The following is a 17,319-nucleotide window of genomic DNA, read 5'->3' on the forward strand; positions in this document are numbered from 1 at the left end:
ACTCAAATACTTTTTTTTCTTCTTTTCTAGATTATTTAAAGAATCTCATAGAAGATGCTGGAGATTACAGAGACACTCAAGGTAAATAACTTTTGTGGTTGCAGAAGTTTTTATATTATGTTTATTTAGGTAGGGGACGAAAGTAAAAATATATTGATGACAAAATCTGTTACAAACTCTATTCATACGACTTGAAGGCCGGGTGCAGTGGCTCACACCTGTAATCCCAGCACTTTGGGAGGCCGAGGCGGGTGGATCACCTGAGGTAAAGAGTTTGAGACCAGCCTGGCCAACATGGTGAAACCCCTTCTCTACTAAAAAAAATACAAAAACTAGCCAAGCGTGGTGGTGCACGTCTGTAATTCCAGCTTCTTGGGAGGCTGAGGCAGGAGAATCCTTTGAACCCGGAAGGCGGAAGTTGCAGTGAGCCGAGATTGCACCACTGCACTCCAGCCTGGGCGAGACTCTTTCTCAAAAAAAAGACTTGAGGCCTTCCTGAAAACTCCATTTTGAGCAGATTCACATAGAACCAGATAAGTAGTAAAGCAGTGCTGGGGATAGGTGAGATTATATGGACAGGGGAGACCCAAAGCCAGCCCTGCATGAGAACCAACCTCTAGCGACTGGCGGTGGGGGGAGCCAGCGTGGTGGCTGAGGTCAGGAAGCTTTGCCCTCCTGTGCTTAGTCACTCTGTGCTTGTGCCATATTCAGTTTCCCTAGAGGTCCATTTCTTTGTCTTTCAAAAACAGGATTGAACCAGAACGTCTGCAAGGTCCTTAGGCTTCAAAATCATGAGTCCATGAAGTGACTAAACTACAAAGCAGGGATAAGTCTATAAAAGCATATTATTCTGGGACTGTTTAACAATAGGATATTAGCCTTCCCTCACCCATAGTAGTACTTAAGGGAAACAGTCCATTACATCATGAGGGACTCATAGCTAGTGGGATAATTGGAGTTCCTGTGTCTGTCTGCCTATCTGTGTCTCTCTCCCTCACAATCTCTCTCTCTCCCTCTCTTGCAGATAACACACACATATACACAGATAATTCTGTTTGGGTGTTTCTGTTTAACCCCAACAACCTCTTTCAAATGTCACAGGTCTATCCCTTGTTCTTTTTTTGTTTGAGACAGAGTCTCACTCTGTCCCCCAGGCTGGAGTTCAGTGGCACGATCTCGGCTCACAGCAACCTCTGCCTCCTGGGTTCAAGCAATTCTCCTGCCTCAGCCCCCTGAGTAGCTGGGATTACAGGCATGCACCACCATGCCCAGCTAATTTTTGTATTTTTAGTTTCACCTTATTGGCCAGGCTGGTCTCGAGCTCCTGATCTCAAGTGATCAGCCCGCCTCAGCCTTCCAAAGGCTGAGATTACAGGCGTGAGCCATCACACCCAGCCTGATCACATTCTTGTATATCCTTTACATTTGCAGAATAAAAAGTGAACATTTTTAACCCCTTTGATAGAGATTCTTATTTATTCTCTTAATCATTTCACTTCTCTAACATCTTCTGTTTGTATACATTATGCTTTTAAAGGTGGATTTTTTTAAAGGAAAAGTTTGTGGTTGGGGATCTGACAAGTTTCCTGTCTTCAGTGATCATATCTATTTGATGAAAAAGTTTATAATACCCATCAAATAAAGAACAAAGCAAATGACTTCAAAGTAAGGGTGCACCAAGCAGGACAGAATTATTTGGATGACAGAGAAAAGTATGAAGATTGAAGAGGCAGGGAAGCTTTGCAGGAAAAAGTAGGACTGGAGATGAGTGGGAGAATGGGCGATAGGAAAAATGAGCATTCCTGATGGCAGCCCCTCTCGTGAGGATACAAATTGTATATGGAATTTATAGAATAGAAAGAAAACATCTGTCCTGGGTCCTGGACTTCTGCCTTCAATGAAAGTAAATTATTAGGTCAATTTCACACATAAAACAAATTCAGGGTCAGAGATTAGGAGCTTATTTAAAGGAAATTACATGCTACAGCAAAGACAGATGAGAAAACCAGTGAACAGTGAGGCCCACTGTATGGCCAGAGGCAAAGCAATCATATGGTGAGCAGTGGCTGGGCGTGGTGGCTTTACTGTAATCCCAGCATTTTGGGAGGCTGAAGCAGGTGGATCACTTGAGGTCAGGAGTTCAAGACCAGCCTCGGCAACATGGCGAAACCCTTTGCAACTAAAAATACAAAAATTAGTGGGGTGTGGTGGTGCATGCCTGTAATCCCAGCTACTCAGTAGCTGAGGCATGAGAATCGCTTGAACCTGGGAGATGGAGGTTGCAGTGAGCCAAGATCCCACAACTGCACTCTAGCCTGGGCGACAGAGCAAGACTCTGTCTCAAGAAAAAAAGAGTGGTGAGCAGTGTGGATGAGACTCCAAGGGTGAAGGAAGGTGAGGCAAGTATAACTTTGAAAGGTAGGGAGAAGAGTTAAAGGAATAGAGGCATCAGGGCTGACATGGGGAAAGTAGAATCACAGAATGGAGTGGGGAAGGTAGAGCTTGGGAGACCAGGTGACCGAGTAGCAGCAGCAGCCTTGTCATCCATTAAATCTTAAGGCATCTCTCCCTTGTCCACTGGGAATTCCAGCAGGCCAGAAAGCAGGAAATGTGTCTAAGGTAACCTCTTGAATACCTGCTGTGAAGAGGGTACCAGGCGCTGTAAATTCTGATACATGGCGGAGCACCGTGGCTCACACCTGTAATCCTAGCACTTTGGGAGGCTGAGGTGGGTGGATCACTGAGGTCAGGAGTTTGAGACCAGCCCTGCCAACGTGGCAAAACCCTGTCTCTACTAAAAATACAAAAATTAGCTGAGCATACTGGTGTGCGCCTGTCATCCCAGCTACCCAGGAGACTGAGGCAGGAGAATTGCTTGAATCTGAGAGGTGGAGGTTGCAGTGAGCCGAGATCATGCCACTGCACTTCAGCCTGGGAGACAGAGCAAGACTCTGTCTCAAAAAAAAAAAAAAAAATTCTGATATATAGTCGGGGTCTCTCTGTAAGGAAAACCTGCTTTCTTTTAATAATAGCAATGATGATACATGTTGAAAGAATACAGAAACCTCCAGGAAGACTGTCCTTTGGTAGATTACAATAACTAGACCAAAACACCTCAACCCCTTTTCAGAAATTGATTTGTTGTTGTTGTTTTTAATTTTTTTTTTTTGAGAAAGGGCCTCATTTTGTCACCTAGGCTGGGGTGCCGTGGTGTGATCTGGGCTCACTGCAACCTTGACCTCCTGGGCTCAAATGAGTCTCCCATCTCAGCGCCCCAAATTGATGAGACTGCAGACATGAGCCACGACGCCTGGCTAATTTTTGGATTTTTTGTGGAAACAAGGTTTTACCTTATTGCTGAGGCTGGTCTCGAACTCCTGAGCTCAAATGATCCACCCACCTCAGCCTTCCAAAGTGTTAGGATTACAGGCGTGAGCCACAACACCCAGCCAGTCTTTTATTTAATAGTCCTTTTGTTGATGACCACTGTCACTGCCACAGCAGCCTCGGGAGGAGATGCTTCCCTTTCTAACACTCTACCAGTTTTCCTCAGTGGGAATGCTACTGTCGTATTGCACTGAATAATCTTTGTGTGGGTTTCTAATGAGTAAGTGTGTGGAATTTGGCATCCCTGCCTCCTACCCACTGAAGACCAGTGGATCTTCCTGGTCATTGTGACAACCAAAAATTGTCTTTACACATGTTTATGTGTCCCTAAGGGAGCACTGTGGCCTTGAGTTGAGAATAACTGCAGCCCCAAACCTGACAAAATGCAAACTTTTTCCTTTAGACCTAGTTACAAAGATAACAAGGCTGGAGTATGGAAAAACACTTTGCTAAAGGCAAAGGGTTAATAAAAAGAATAAAACACAGATCGGCCCATGAAGCTAATAACCCAGCTCACAAAATGACACTTGCAAATTCCTAAGATCTAGGATGCTTCCATGTGGCATTTCCCCCATTTCTAATTCATGCCTCTTGGAATCAGATTAAGAGACTGAGATCTGATCTTAGTCATTTCTCATAATTTTCATTTCCTATGTCAAGATCCTTTTCCCTCACCATCCTTTTCTCCCAGATAGTTTATACTTGGATGGTCCTTATCTTCCAGGTGAAATCCCATCCTTATCCTTGTAAACTTGAATAGGATAATCAAATCACAGCATAAAACAACCCTGACATTCATACTGTTAATAAACATGGTCTACAGTGTCTCTTTAGAGTCTTCTTTTAGCTCATTATTTCTCTATATATTGTTTTGACCAGGTTTTTGGTGGTGGTGGTGCTGTTTGGTTTGGTTTGGTTTTGCCTTCATTGAACCTTAGTTGACTGCCTACTCACAGTCAACTAAGCTTCTCCAGAGGTTGGTTGCTATAAACTAGCTATCTTGTCCCCAGGAATTGCTTAATGTTGCAAACTGTTTGTTTCCATTGTAATTACTAAATGCACCTTTTGTTCCTGCCTCTTTCAGATGCCCTTGCTGTTGTTATAGAGGTAGCCAACCACGCCAATGACACCATGAAGCAAGGAGTAAGTGTCTTGTTATCAGTGGCTGGTGTGGTCTTGAACCTGAAAGCCCAGGCCTTCATATGCTTTCCATTGTCTTTCTGTAGGACAACTTTCAGAAACTTATGCAAATTCAGTACAGCTTAAATGGACACCATGAAATTGTGCAGCCTGGTCGGGTAAGCATTTTAGATTGCTTTTTGCAAACTTAATATGATGCATTTAGGTACCACCTGTATCTGTTTATCATTTCTGTTATAAAAATAGGTTGTTTTTGTTACTCTTCTCAGTCTTGATCACTTTATCCGTTCAAAACATTCATGATGTAAGTCACTGTGACAATTGAATTAGGAATAAGCCCATTCATGAAGTAAGTCCAATTCAATTAGGGGAGCGGCAAGGGACCCCACAGAGTATCTGATTTAATGGGATCGTTTTGTTGTGTAATGCCAGCAACCTCACACAGTTTTGAAGACAATTTCATTTAAAATCTTTAATGTAAGAGATGATGATGAAGGGAGGGAGGAAATTGGTATTTTGATCCTCCTCGGATAGCACAAAAGTGGCCTAGGGAATGAATTCAGGAAAGTTACAAAATGCAGTTGTCAGGATGTTGGATATGCTTCAGGATCAAGTACACGCTCAGTCAATTACGTGTCCCTCCATGCAGTATCCCTGGGGCCAATATTGGATTTATCCAACCCTGCTGCTTGTCCGATTCCTAAATGATTTAAGGGTTTAAAATTAACTATGACTGTAAAAAATCTCAGGGGAACTGTGGCTCCCCAGTCTGTCATGAAAAATATTCTCGGGAAAGAAAGTTGAAAAGGAGATTATATTGTCGTTGTGTTGTGATGGTAGGACTAAATGGGTGTTTGTTTGTATGAATCAGGTTTTTCTCAAAGAAGGAATTCTGATGAAGCTGTCTCGGAAAGTGATGCAACCTCGAATGTTTTTCCTGGTAAGAGGACTTGTGTAGCTCTGATTTGGCCGAGGTAGGGATAGTTGCTTAAGGAAAGGAGACGTTTATGCATGTTAGATAAGCTTAGCACCTTCACATATCAGCCTTGGTGGCTTCTTTAACTGGCCGTACTGCTTAATTGAATTTCAAGTATGGGAAATAAAGTCTGCTATGATGCATAACCAGAAGATTATTTCCTTTTGGAATTTATTCCATTTCTAACTTGGAAAATTGTTCTAATCATTTTTTTAGGCAGACTGTAATACCTTCGTGGGATTTAGAATTCAAAAAACATTAAATCTGTTACAGAATTTGGAAATAAAGCATGTTTTCCAGAAATTGCCTTTTAAATTATATTCTAATAAAACGTTCTAGGTAGTTCTAGTGTATATAGCAGAATATAAGTATTTTATTCAGAGAGCTATTAGCAAAGAGGTATTATTTATCCTTTAAGGTATTATTTATCCTTTAATCTTGTATCTTGTCAAAATCTTTGCAGTGGAAATGTGTTTCTTTACTTTGTCCCGTGAAATGTTTCTACTTTTCAGTTTAATGATGCCCTGCTGTATACAACACCAGTGCAGTCTGGGATGTATAAACTGAACAACATGCTCTCATTGGCTGGAATGAAGGTCTGTGCATCTGTTAGATGATTTGTTTTGTTTTGTCTGAGACGGGGTCTCATTCTGTCACCCATGCTGGAGTGCAGTGGTGCAATCTTGGCTCACTGCAACCTCCACCTCTTGGGTTCAAGTGATTCTTCTGCCTCAGTCTCCTAACTAACTGGGACTACAGGTGCCCACCACCACACCTGGCTAATTTTTGTATTTTCAGTAGAGACGGGTTTCACCATGTTGGCCAGGCTGGTCTTGAACTCCTGACCTCAAGTGATCAGCCCGCCTTGGCCTCCCAAAGTGCTGGGATTACATAGACGTGAGCCACCATGCCCACCCAGGTGATTTGTTTTTAAACCCAAATAAAGTCGGGTGTGGTGGCTCATGCCTGTAATCCTAGCACTTTGGAAGGCTGAGGCCGGTGGATTACAAGGTCAGGAGTTCAAGATCAGCCTGACCAACGTGGTGAAACTCCATCTCTACTAAAAATACAGAAGAAAAAAAAAATTAGCCAGGCGTGGTGGCGCATGCCTATAATCCCAGCTACTCAGGAGGCTGAGGCAGGAGAATTGCTTGAACCTGGGAGACAGAGGTTTCAGTGAGTTGAGGTCGTGCAGCTGCACTCTAGCCAGAGCAACAGTGTGAGACTCTATCTCAAAATAAATAAATAAATAAATAAACAAACCCAAATAAAGGCTGGGCACAGTGGCTCACACCTGTAGTCCCAGCACTTTGGGAGGCCAAGAGAGGATGATAGCTTGAGCTTAAGAGTTAAGAGACCAGCCTAGGCAACGTAGTGAAACCCCCATCTCTATTAAAAATAATAACAACAAATATGTGATATACTTAGAGAAAATTCCCTAAGATAAATATCTTTCTTACATCCTTTACTTTTCTCTCTATATATGTTACTGTTTATGCATTTGTTTTTTTTGTTTTGTTTTGTAACAGAGTCTCACTCTGTTGCCCAGGCTAGAGTGCAGTGGTACGATCTCAGCTCACTGCAACCTCTGCCTCCTGGGTTTGAGAGATTCTCCTGACTCAGCCTCTTGAGTAGCTGGGACTACAGGCTCAGCTAATTTTTGTATTTTTCATAGAGACGGGGTTTCACTATGTCGGCCAGGCTGGTCTCAAACTCGTGACCTCAAGTGATCCACCCACCTTCGCCTCCCAAAGTGCTGAGATTACAGGCGTGAGCCAGTGCACCCTGCCTGTTTATGCTTTTGATTATTCATTCATGTAGTCATTTGTTCATTCATGCGTTAATTTATTCATAAGATATTTTTTGAGAACTACTATAAACAAAACATTAATGGGTTTGGTGGAAAATACGAAGATAAGTTGAAGCATGATTCTTATTGTCTTTCCTCCCCCAGGGACTTAGCAACTAGTTGGGAAGACAGTACACTACACATAAATACCTATAAAGTAAACAGTAATGAGTATCACTATAAAGGCACAATTACAGTTTTGGGAGTTCAGAAAATAAAGAACTTGCAGTGTTTGATGATCATGGTGGGGACTGGCCTGCAGCTTTTGAGAGCAGCTAGGAAAGAAGGAGAAAAGAGAAAGAGCCAGTGGACCTTAAAGTATAGGTCACATTTGGCCATGCTGAGATGTAGGGGAAAGGCATTCCAGGTGGAGGGCATATTGTGAGCAAAGTCCTGGAGGTGGGAAAGGTGGGCCAGCATGTGGGCTTTTCAATTCGTCTGGAGCATAGAGTAGATGAAGGAGAACAGCAGTAGAGAAAGCTGGATAGGAAGGTTTGTCGTGGATGTCAGAGCCAGGGCCATTGGACTTCAGCTCATTAATACAGTTTTCAGTAGGATGAGTCAGCTCAAATTGTTGTGCTTTCTTCCAGGTCAGAAAACCTACCCAAGAAGCCTATCAGAATGAATTAAAGATTGAAAGTGTAGAACGTTCCTTCATTCTCTCAGCCAGGTAAGTTTTTTCTTCTCTTTTTTTTCCTCATTCTGAGTCTGCTTGCTAGGGAATGTCAGGAAAATTTTGGTTTTTGGTTTTTTTTTTGATACAACATCTCACTCTCACCCAGGCTGGAGTGCAGTGGCACAATCACGGCTCACTGCAGCCTCTACCTCCATGGCCCAAGCAGTTCTCCCACCTCAGCCTCTTGAGTAGCTGGGACCACAGGCATGCACTACCATACCCAGCTAACTTAAAAAACATTTTTTTGTGTGCCTGGTGCGGTGACTCACGCCTGTAGTACCAGCACTTTGGGATGCCGAGCTGGGCGGATCACTTGAGGTCAGGAGTTTGAGACCAGCCTATCCAACATGATTTAACCCCATCTCTACTAAAAATACAAAAATTAGCCAGGTACGGTGACAGGCACCTGTAGTCCCAGCTACTCAGGAGGCTGAGGCAGGAGAATTGCTTGAACCCAGGAGGCAGAGGTTGCAGTGAGCCAAGATCCCACCACTGCACTCCAGCCTACGTGACAGAGAGAGATTCTGTCTCAAAAAAAAAAAATTTTTTTTTTGTAGAGATGGGGTCTTCGTATGTTCCCCAGGCTGATCTTGAACTCCTGAGCTCATGCAGTCTTCCCGCCTTGGCCTCCCAAAGTGCTGAGATTACAGGTGTGAGTCACTGTGCCTGGCCTATTTTAAGAATATATAAAAATAGATATTTGTCAGTATAACAGGGTCAGATATTGCCAGCACTTTTTGCATTTAGGCTAACTACTGACTTTCTGTTTCTTCTTTTTCTTCTTTCCCAATACCGTGCAGTTTTACTCTTGATTTACCATGCAAGGAAGTGGCTGAGAGCTGAGGCAATAGTATGCTAGAAGCACAGAGATTAAAATGTTCTTCTGAACAGAATAACAATGGTGAAAGTGCTTTGCTGATCATTTTTTTAAGTGACTATTTCAGATTGTTGTTGTTTTTTTGTTTTTTTGTTTTTTTTTTGAGACAAAGTCTCGCTCTGTCGCCCAGGCTGGAGTGCAGTGGCCGGATCTCAGCTCACTGCAAGCTCTGCCTCCCGGGTTCATGCCATTCTCCTGCCTCAGCCTCCCGAGTGGCTGGGACTACAGGCGTCCGCCACCTCGCCTGGCTAGTTTTTTGTATTTTTTTGGTAGAGACGGGGTTTCATCATGTTAGCCAGGATGGTCTCGATCTCCTGACCTTGTGATCCGCCCGTCTCGGCCTCCCAAAGTGCTGGGATTACAGGCTTGAGCCACCGCGCCCGGCCTCAGATTGTTTTTAAGAACAACTAGTGCTTTATAGTTTGTTAGGAAATTTGTATGTGTCACTTAAAGGTTCTAACAAATCTATGAGGTAGGTGTAATCTCCTATTAAAAGTTAGGAAACTAAATTACAGATAAATGGAGTTGCTGTCTTACGGATACATAGTTGACACAGCCAGGATGCAAATTGAAGTCTTTTGCTTTAAATCTGTTGTTATGAGCTGGGTGCAGTAGCTCACACCTGTAGTCAAGCACTTTGGGAGACCAAGGCGGGTGGATTACCTGAGGTCAGGAGTTTGAGACCAGCCTGGCCAACATGGTGAAACCCCATCTCTACTAAAAATACAAAAAAATTAGCCGGACATGGTGGCATGTGCCTGTAATCCCAGCTACTTGGGAGGCTGAGGCAGGAGAATCACTTGAACCCAGGTGGTGGAGGTTGCAGTGAACCGAGATCACTCCACTGCACTCCAGCCTGGGTGACTGAGTGAGACTCCATCTCCGAAAGAAGGGAGGGAGGGAGGGAAAAGAAATCCATTGTTATTTATGATACCACCTTGCCCCATACCGGAACCTGCAGTGACTTAATATCTTACCATAATGTAATTCAAGTGCTAAGGAAACCTGAAACTCTATGACTCATAAAAATGCATTATTGAGTTACTGACTGAGTGGCGGAAGTGGGTATTTGGGAAGGTTTGACTAGTGAAGGGAGAGATGCCAATAGTCATAGCATGCTCCACTGCACAATCTAAATAATGAGACACGCTCTTCTCAGACTTAACCTTTGATCTAATAAAAATAGAAGCAAATGCTTTTGTAACACTTACTGTATGCCAGGCACTGTCATAAAGACTTTATGTGTAGTACTTCATTTCATCTTCACAGCAACCTGTTGAGGCAAGTTGCTGTTATTATACCCATTCTATGCTGAGAAAAGCCACTCATCTATACTAGCAGAGCCAGGATTTGAACCCAGGCAGTCTGTTTCCAATTGTCCATACCACTAAAATCAGCTAGGATCTTAGGAGCAGATGGAGTAGTGGCCAGAATCATGTATTACTCTGCATCAGTCACAGTGCCCATGTTCTGTTTTCTATTTATTTTCTAAGTTCCATGATAACTTTGTGGGGTGAGTATTATCTTGATCTTCTAGATTAGAAAAATGGAGGCTCAGAGAGGTTCAATAACACATCTAAGGTTACATGAGTAGTAAGCAATGGAGCTGTGATTTGAACCTAGGTGTTTCTGACAACCTTTATAATTTTGCTTATGTCCATGAATGTCAACGACTCAAACCAAATGTCTGATTTCCCAAAATCAGAGGACAACAAGAGTCATCCTGGGGTGTGCTACTCCTCTGAAATGCAATAACCACTGCTGCCTGACATACATGATGACAGGAGAAGACAAACACCTGTGTCCAGGGTTTGTCAAATGCTGTGTGGCTACCAGTCAGAACAAGCAAAGCTCTTGGGGGTACCTGAAGCATCCACCAGATACCAATATTTAGAGAGTGCAGGTAAACTCTTGATCACTTGGCATTGTGACTTTTTTCTTTCTTTTGTTTTCCTTTTTTTTGAGACAGGGTCTCGCTCTGTTGCCCAAACTGGAGTACAGTGGCACGATCTCGGCTGACTGCAGCCTCTGCCTCCCAGGTTCAAGTGATTCTTGTGCCTCAGCCTCCCAAGTAGCTGGGATTACAGGCATGTGCCACCACACCCAGCTAAGTTTTGTATTTTTAGTAGAGACATGGTTTCACCATGTTGCCCAGGCTGGTCTTGAACTCCTAACCTCAAGTGATCCACCTGCCTCAGCCTCTCAAAGTGCTGGGATTACAGGTGTGAGTCACCATGTCTGGCCATCTTTTTAAATTTTAAAATAGAGATGAGGTTTCACCGTGTTGGCCAGGCTGGTCTTGAACTCCTGACCTCAGGTGATCTGCCTGCCTCAGCCTCCCAAAGTGCTACAGGCAGGATTGCGTTCAGCCCTTTTTTCATTTTTGAGGGATAGAGGAGTTTGAACAAAAGTTCAAAGAACAAGTCCGGGCGAAGTGGCTCACGCCTGTAATCCCAGCACTTTGGGATGCCGAGGCGGGTGGACCACGAAATCAGGAGATCAAGACCATCCTGGCCAACATGGTGAAACCTCATCTCTACTAAAAATATAAAAATTAGCCGGGTGTGGTGGCACGTACCTGTAGTCCCAGCTAGTCAGGAGGCTGAGGCAGGAGAATTGCTTGAACCTGGGAAGCGGAGGTTGCAGTGAACCAAGATCACACCACTGCACTCCAGCCTGGTGACAGAGTGAGGCTCCATCTAGAAAGAAAGAGAAAGAGAGAGAGAGAGAGAGAAAAGGAAAGAAAGAAAGTTCAAAGAACATTAAGACCCCCTGTGTATCATGTTCCCAGTGAGTGCTTGAGCTTAGTTCTTAAAATCAAGAAAGTTATTTTCAAAATTCCAAGGAGGAAATGCCTATAGAAAAGTCAAGTTTTAATTGCACGTCTATTTCCCAAGTAAAAATGAGCCTTGGTGAAAAACAGTAATCTATTTTATTAAGATTAAATAATTCAGGAAATTATAGTAAATGTTTTTCTTTGGTTGTCAGGTAAATACCTGGATGTTCATGATTTCCAGATCAGTACCAGACAGGTGTAATGGCTCTGATCAAGGTTTATATTTCTGTAACTTTTTTTTTTTCCTTTTTGTGACAGAGTCTCGCTCTGTTGCCCAGAGGTGCACTGACACAATCTCGACTCACTGCAACCTCCACCTCCTGGGTTCGAGCAATTCTCCTGCCCTAGTGTTCTGAGTCACTGGGACCACAGGTTTGCGCCACCACACCTGGCTAAATTTTTTTTGGATTTTTAGTAGAGACGGAGTTTCACCATGTTGGCCAGGCTGGTCCCGGAACTCCTGACCTCAAGTGATCCGCTCGCCTTGGCCTCCCAAAGTGCTGGAATTACAGCCATGAGCCACCAGGCCCAGCAACATAACTATTTCCATTCTTCTTATCCATCAGGGTAAGCTGGAGAGAGAGAACTCTTCTCTCTTCTGCTGTCAGCTGGAGAGAGAGAACTACCCCGCGAATCTCATCCAGGTTGCTGCTAGTGGTAGCTGGGTAGACAGCTTCAGTTTCTTATCAGGAGCAAAAATAAACACCACAAGCTCTCACACCCATTCCTTTTCTTCCATCTCGGAAGGATCCAGCATGCCCAACAAGATGTCAAGGTCCTTCCTGATCCTTACCATCAATGATGGGAAAAGGGCATTTTTCTGTTGGCTCATCACTGTTGTAAGCATTGATATCCTTGCTCCAGGCAAGATGTTCCTCAGTACTGTCTGTTACAAGGGCAATCAACTTGACATTACTCTTGGTGAATTCTGGTGCCAGCTTTGCAGCTCTGCCAAGCTCCATGGTGTAAACTGGTGTAGAGTCCTGAGGGTGGGAAAAAAGAATGCCACAGGAGTCTCCTAGAAGGTCGTGGGAACAGATACAGCCAACAGTGCTGTATCAGCCAACAGTGCCTCAAAGTTGGGAGTCTTGTCCCCAAGAAGCAGCCCTCTGTGGGTGGCAGCAGTAGTAACATGAGTGGGCGAGACGGTGTAGCCACGGCAGCAAGCGGCCAGCTGGTCCGGGCAATCCTGTTTGTCTTTTTGTTAGTAGTCTGGGGCTCAGTGATAAGCAGTGATAACTGAGAGCAATCACTGCTGAGTCTAACTTTAGTGATGAGAGGAAGTCATTGTTTGGAGACTGGCAGATGGAGAGCCATTAGGGAAGGAGACTGTCCACTATCGACCATTCGACAAATGTTTACTGGGCATCACCTACCCTGTTCAGGAGCTGGGGATGTGCAATCCCTGCCTTTAAGGATAAGTCTTTATTCTAAAGTGGGAGATACACAATAATCGGGTTTATTTATATATATGCACATATAAATAATTTGGAGTGTTCAGTGTTATAAAGAAGAATAAAGTAGGCTGAGCAGATAGAAAGTGATGAGGTCAAGAACTTTTATGGGGTGAGGGGGGATCAGAAAAGTTATCTCTGAGGAGCATCAGAGACCAGAAGCAAATCCTAGATGGAAGGAACAGCAAGAACAAAAGACATACCAGGGAGGTATGTAAGGGTGTAGTCTGTTAAACAGCAAGAAGTCCAGTATAGGTAGAGCCTAGTACTCCGGGGAGAGCCTAGTACTCCGGGGAGAGCCTAGTACTCCCCTAGTACCAGGGGAGATTAAATGTGAGTTACAGTTTGGGGGCAAGAGCTGGGGGCCACCCATAGTAAGGTCATTGCATTTTCAAGAGTTTTTAGCTAAGTGATAATATCGACTTTATATTTGTAAAAGATCACACCGGCTTCTTTGTAGAAGACAGACCATCAGGAGACTAGAGTAGAAGTTGGGCAACCAGGTAGTGAGTGGGCAGTAGATGATGGTGTGTCTTGGGTTAAAGTGATGAACAATGGTATGAATCAGAAAAAGCCCAATAATGGGCTGAATGTGGGCTCTGCAGGAGAAATAATTGAACTGGAAAGTTCTCGATAAAGGAAAAATAAATTTCCAAGGGAGGATCAAGCTGGCAGGAGGGAAAGAGAGCTAAGGCATATTGAATGTCATTGGTATACCATGCTCTCCTTTCAAATTCCTCCAACCAGTTAGTCTGGTACTGCATCCCATATTAAAGGGGGTAAGGAGGCCTCATCCCTATTAAGTCTCTCCATCCCCTCCCACCAACACACTGCATACTCTATCAGCACAGATCTGCGTGTGACTCCATGCATGCCAGCCAACTCCACCGCTGTCTGCCTTCCACAGGTGTTACTTCCACCTGCAGTTCATCCCTTTGTTCAGTAAGGAGTATGGAGCCTCTACCTTGGGCCAGGCATTGTGCTGGGCATCAGGACATAGTAGATTAAAAATTAAAAGGGTCAAGTTGGGTGCAGTGGCTCACACCTGTAATCCCAACACTTTGAGAGGCCAAGGCAGGCGGACCACTTGAGGTCAGGAGTTCAAGACCAGCCTGGCCAACATGGTGAAACCCCGTTTAATATTTTATACTAAAAATACAAAAATTAGCTGGGCATAGTGGTACACGCCTGTAATCCCAGCTACTCAGGAGGCTGAGGCAGGAGAATTGCTTGAACTTGGGAGGCAGAAGTTACAGTGAGCCGAGATCGCACTACTGCACTCCAGTCTGGGCAACAGAGCGAGACTCCGTCTCAAAAAAAAAAAAAAAAAAAAAATTAAAAGGGCCCTTCCTTCACTGAGCTGACATTCCCTGGAGGAGGACATGCACTTAGCAAATATTAACACAATTAAGTATTGGGTGATTAAATGATGCACAGAAAAAGTACCGGAGGCTAGGAGGCTGTAAAGCAAAGGACCTTAAACTACAATGGGGGAGAGAGGGCAGCCTCTTCCCTACAACCCTTGCTGTTTATATTGACTTAGGAAAGATAAGTAGGAGTCAGAGGGGCAAAGAGGAAAAAGGAAGAGCCTCCTGGTCATTAGGAGCACTGTGTACAAAGGTCCTTAGGTGAGAAGGGGCATGACATATTCAGAGAATTGGAAGGCCAGTGTGGCATGAGCTCAAGAATGAGGAGGAGAATGACCCAGGACAAGCCTGGAGGGACAGGTGACTTAGATGCTGCAGAACCATCTTGTGGGATTTGCTCTTTAGCCTAAGAGCCACAGGAAGCCACTGAAAGGCTTATACAAGGGAATGATATGATCAGATTGGCATTTTTTAAAGAGTTTACGGCTGCTGCATGGAATATGGTTTGGGAGGTGGCCTAAAGGAGGGGACTGATTGGACACAGGGTATAAGAGGAGTTCTTCAGAGGAGACTCCAGCATATACTATGAATTGGGAGGTGGTGCCATGCACTGTGACAGGGAGCACTGGGAGAGGAGCAGCTTTAAGGGAGAAATTGGGAGTTGAGTTTCAGGTGTGCATGTGGAATGTAAGGTGCCTATGCAACATCCAAATGCAGCCATCAAAGGGCAGTTTCTGTAAGGATCTGGATTTCAGAGGGAAGTTGGGGCCAGAGGCATGTATTTGGGCACCATCAGCTTAGAGATGACCACACCTGGCAGACTGAATGAGGGTACACAGAGAGACAGAGTGCCCTGCCAAACTCCTGTAACTCTTCAAGCCCTAACTTTGTCATCACCTTTGCAAAGCCATCCCTGCTACTTACATAAGGTAATTTACTACTTCTGTGTTATTTATCTACATTTGTTACATCATATGTTAATTACATGTTTCACCTCAATTCAGTGTGCATCCTTACAAGTGAGGTATATTTTGTGTGCCCAGTTCTTGGCTTAGGTCCTGACTTAGTAGGCTCCTAGTGAACATTACTCACAATGTTACTTACAAATCAAAGTGGTGTGGCCTTTGAACCTCAGAGGCATCCTGCAGTTAGTCCAAGTAGTAAATGGTATGGCATGGACGAACAACCCCAAATCCTTTCTATTGAAGAGTTTCTAACCCTTTTTTTTTTTTTTTTTTGAGACAGAGTCTCACTTTGTTGCCCAGGCTGGAGTGCAGTGGCACGATCTCAGCTCACTGCAACCACCACCTCCCAGATTCAGGTGATTCTCCTGCCTCAGCCTCCTGAGTAGCTGTGACTACAGGTGCACACCACCATGCCTGGCTAATTTTTGTATTCTTAGTAGAGACAGGGTTTTGCCATGTTGGCCAGGCTGGTCTCAAACTCCTGACCTCAGGTGATCTGCCCTCCTCGGCCTCCCAAAGTGCTGGGATTACAGGCATGAGCCACCATGCCTGGCCAGGTTTTTAACCCTTGGCAGTTCATCCCAGTCATTGGGAAAGTGGTACTTGACACAAATTTGCTTTCTTGTACTATACACATTCTATAAAGAAAATAATACTTGACTTAACAGTTTTTCAGTTTGAGGAAGATGCTGATTCTTCTGCTAATCATGTTACAAAAGGAGACTAGAATATCTCCACTGGATGCTGCGGGCAAATGTGTGTGGTCTGTGAGAAATGTGTTATCAAGAGCTGGTAAACATTGTCTTGGCAGAACCCCACACAGGAGAGAGCCAGGAATGATTAAATGAAAGAACAGCATATGTGACATGATTTGCACAGTTGAATCACATTCCACATGCTCCCCGGGTTCCAGAAGAATCCAACAGCAATTCTCAAATTTACCATCTGCCTCTCTGCTTTCTGTTACTCTTCTGGTGAGGAGTCGGGGAGGGAGGGAGAGATGGTAATTTTTATGAATGTTTGCTTGGAACCCTGAGCGTGTGTTCTCATCATGTAGTTCTGCAGAGAACATGAGCAGAGGCTAGCAATGACCTGGTGGTGAGAGGTTCAGTCCTTAACTACACTTGGGTTTAATACCAGCTCATCACTTAGTAGTCTGTTGTCTATAAAGCAAATTATGAAACATTACTAATTCTCAGTTTCCTTAGCTGTAAATGGTGAAGGTGGGTGATGATGTTGTAGTTGGGGGCAGGGGGTGTAAGATCCAATGTGTATTCCATGCGGAAGCTCTGAGGGTGAGACATGGTGACATTTGCTAAGCATTTAGCAGAGCTGGCTGACGTAGTAACTGTTAAATGGCATCCAGTTTTGGCAGTAATGCTAGAATAGTAGCGGTAAATAAGGTGTGGTTTTGTTTGGTTTAGAGAGAAAGGGGTTATTTCTTTTTTGTTGTTCTTTGTATATAACGAAAATTTGAGAAATGTGTTTTAAAATTTTATTTGTAAACTGGATTTCTACCTTTTTTAATCCATGTGAATGAACATTCTAAATGGCACTCAAGCCATGGATTAGGGAGATGCTTTCTGAGAACGATGATTGTAGGCAAGGTGAGTGGTTTCTATTCTTGACCTGCCCTGGGTTCTCTGAAATACAGCAACATATGTCTATATGTACCATTATTAATGGTGGAATTTTTTATTTTAGAAACACTGTTTAAGAGTTCAAATAGGCCCGGCGCGGTGGCTCATGCCTGTAATCCCAGCACTTTGGGAGGCCGAGGCGGGCGGATCAC

At 44.0% G+C, this 17,319-nt stretch overlaps 1 protein-coding gene across 1 annotated transcript in view; it reads left to right on the forward strand.

Moving 5' to 3' along the window:
- The window catches only part of FGD6 (FYVE, RhoGEF and PH domain containing 6), a 159,594-nt gene that overhangs the window by 122,717 nt on the left and 19,558 nt on the right, over positions 1 to 17,319 (forward strand). The window contains exons 9-14 of the mRNA XM_011990325.1: positions 31 to 81; positions 4,472 to 4,530; positions 4,614 to 4,685; positions 5,399 to 5,467; positions 6,016 to 6,099; positions 7,943 to 8,022. Coding sequence (XP_011845715.1) covers positions 31 to 81; positions 4,472 to 4,530; positions 4,614 to 4,685; positions 5,399 to 5,467; positions 6,016 to 6,099; positions 7,943 to 8,022 — 415 coding nt within the window. The remainder of the gene's footprint in view (positions 1 to 30; positions 82 to 4,471; positions 4,531 to 4,613; positions 4,686 to 5,398; positions 5,468 to 6,015; positions 6,100 to 7,942; positions 8,023 to 17,319) is intronic.

The sequence above is a fragment of the Mandrillus leucophaeus genome, unplaced genomic scaffold, assembly GCF_000951045.1.
Source record: "Mandrillus leucophaeus isolate KB7577 unplaced genomic scaffold, Mleu.le_1.0 Scaffold377, whole genome shotgun sequence".
NCBI classification, from domain to species: Eukaryota; Metazoa; Chordata; class Mammalia; order Primates; family Cercopithecidae; genus Mandrillus; species Mandrillus leucophaeus.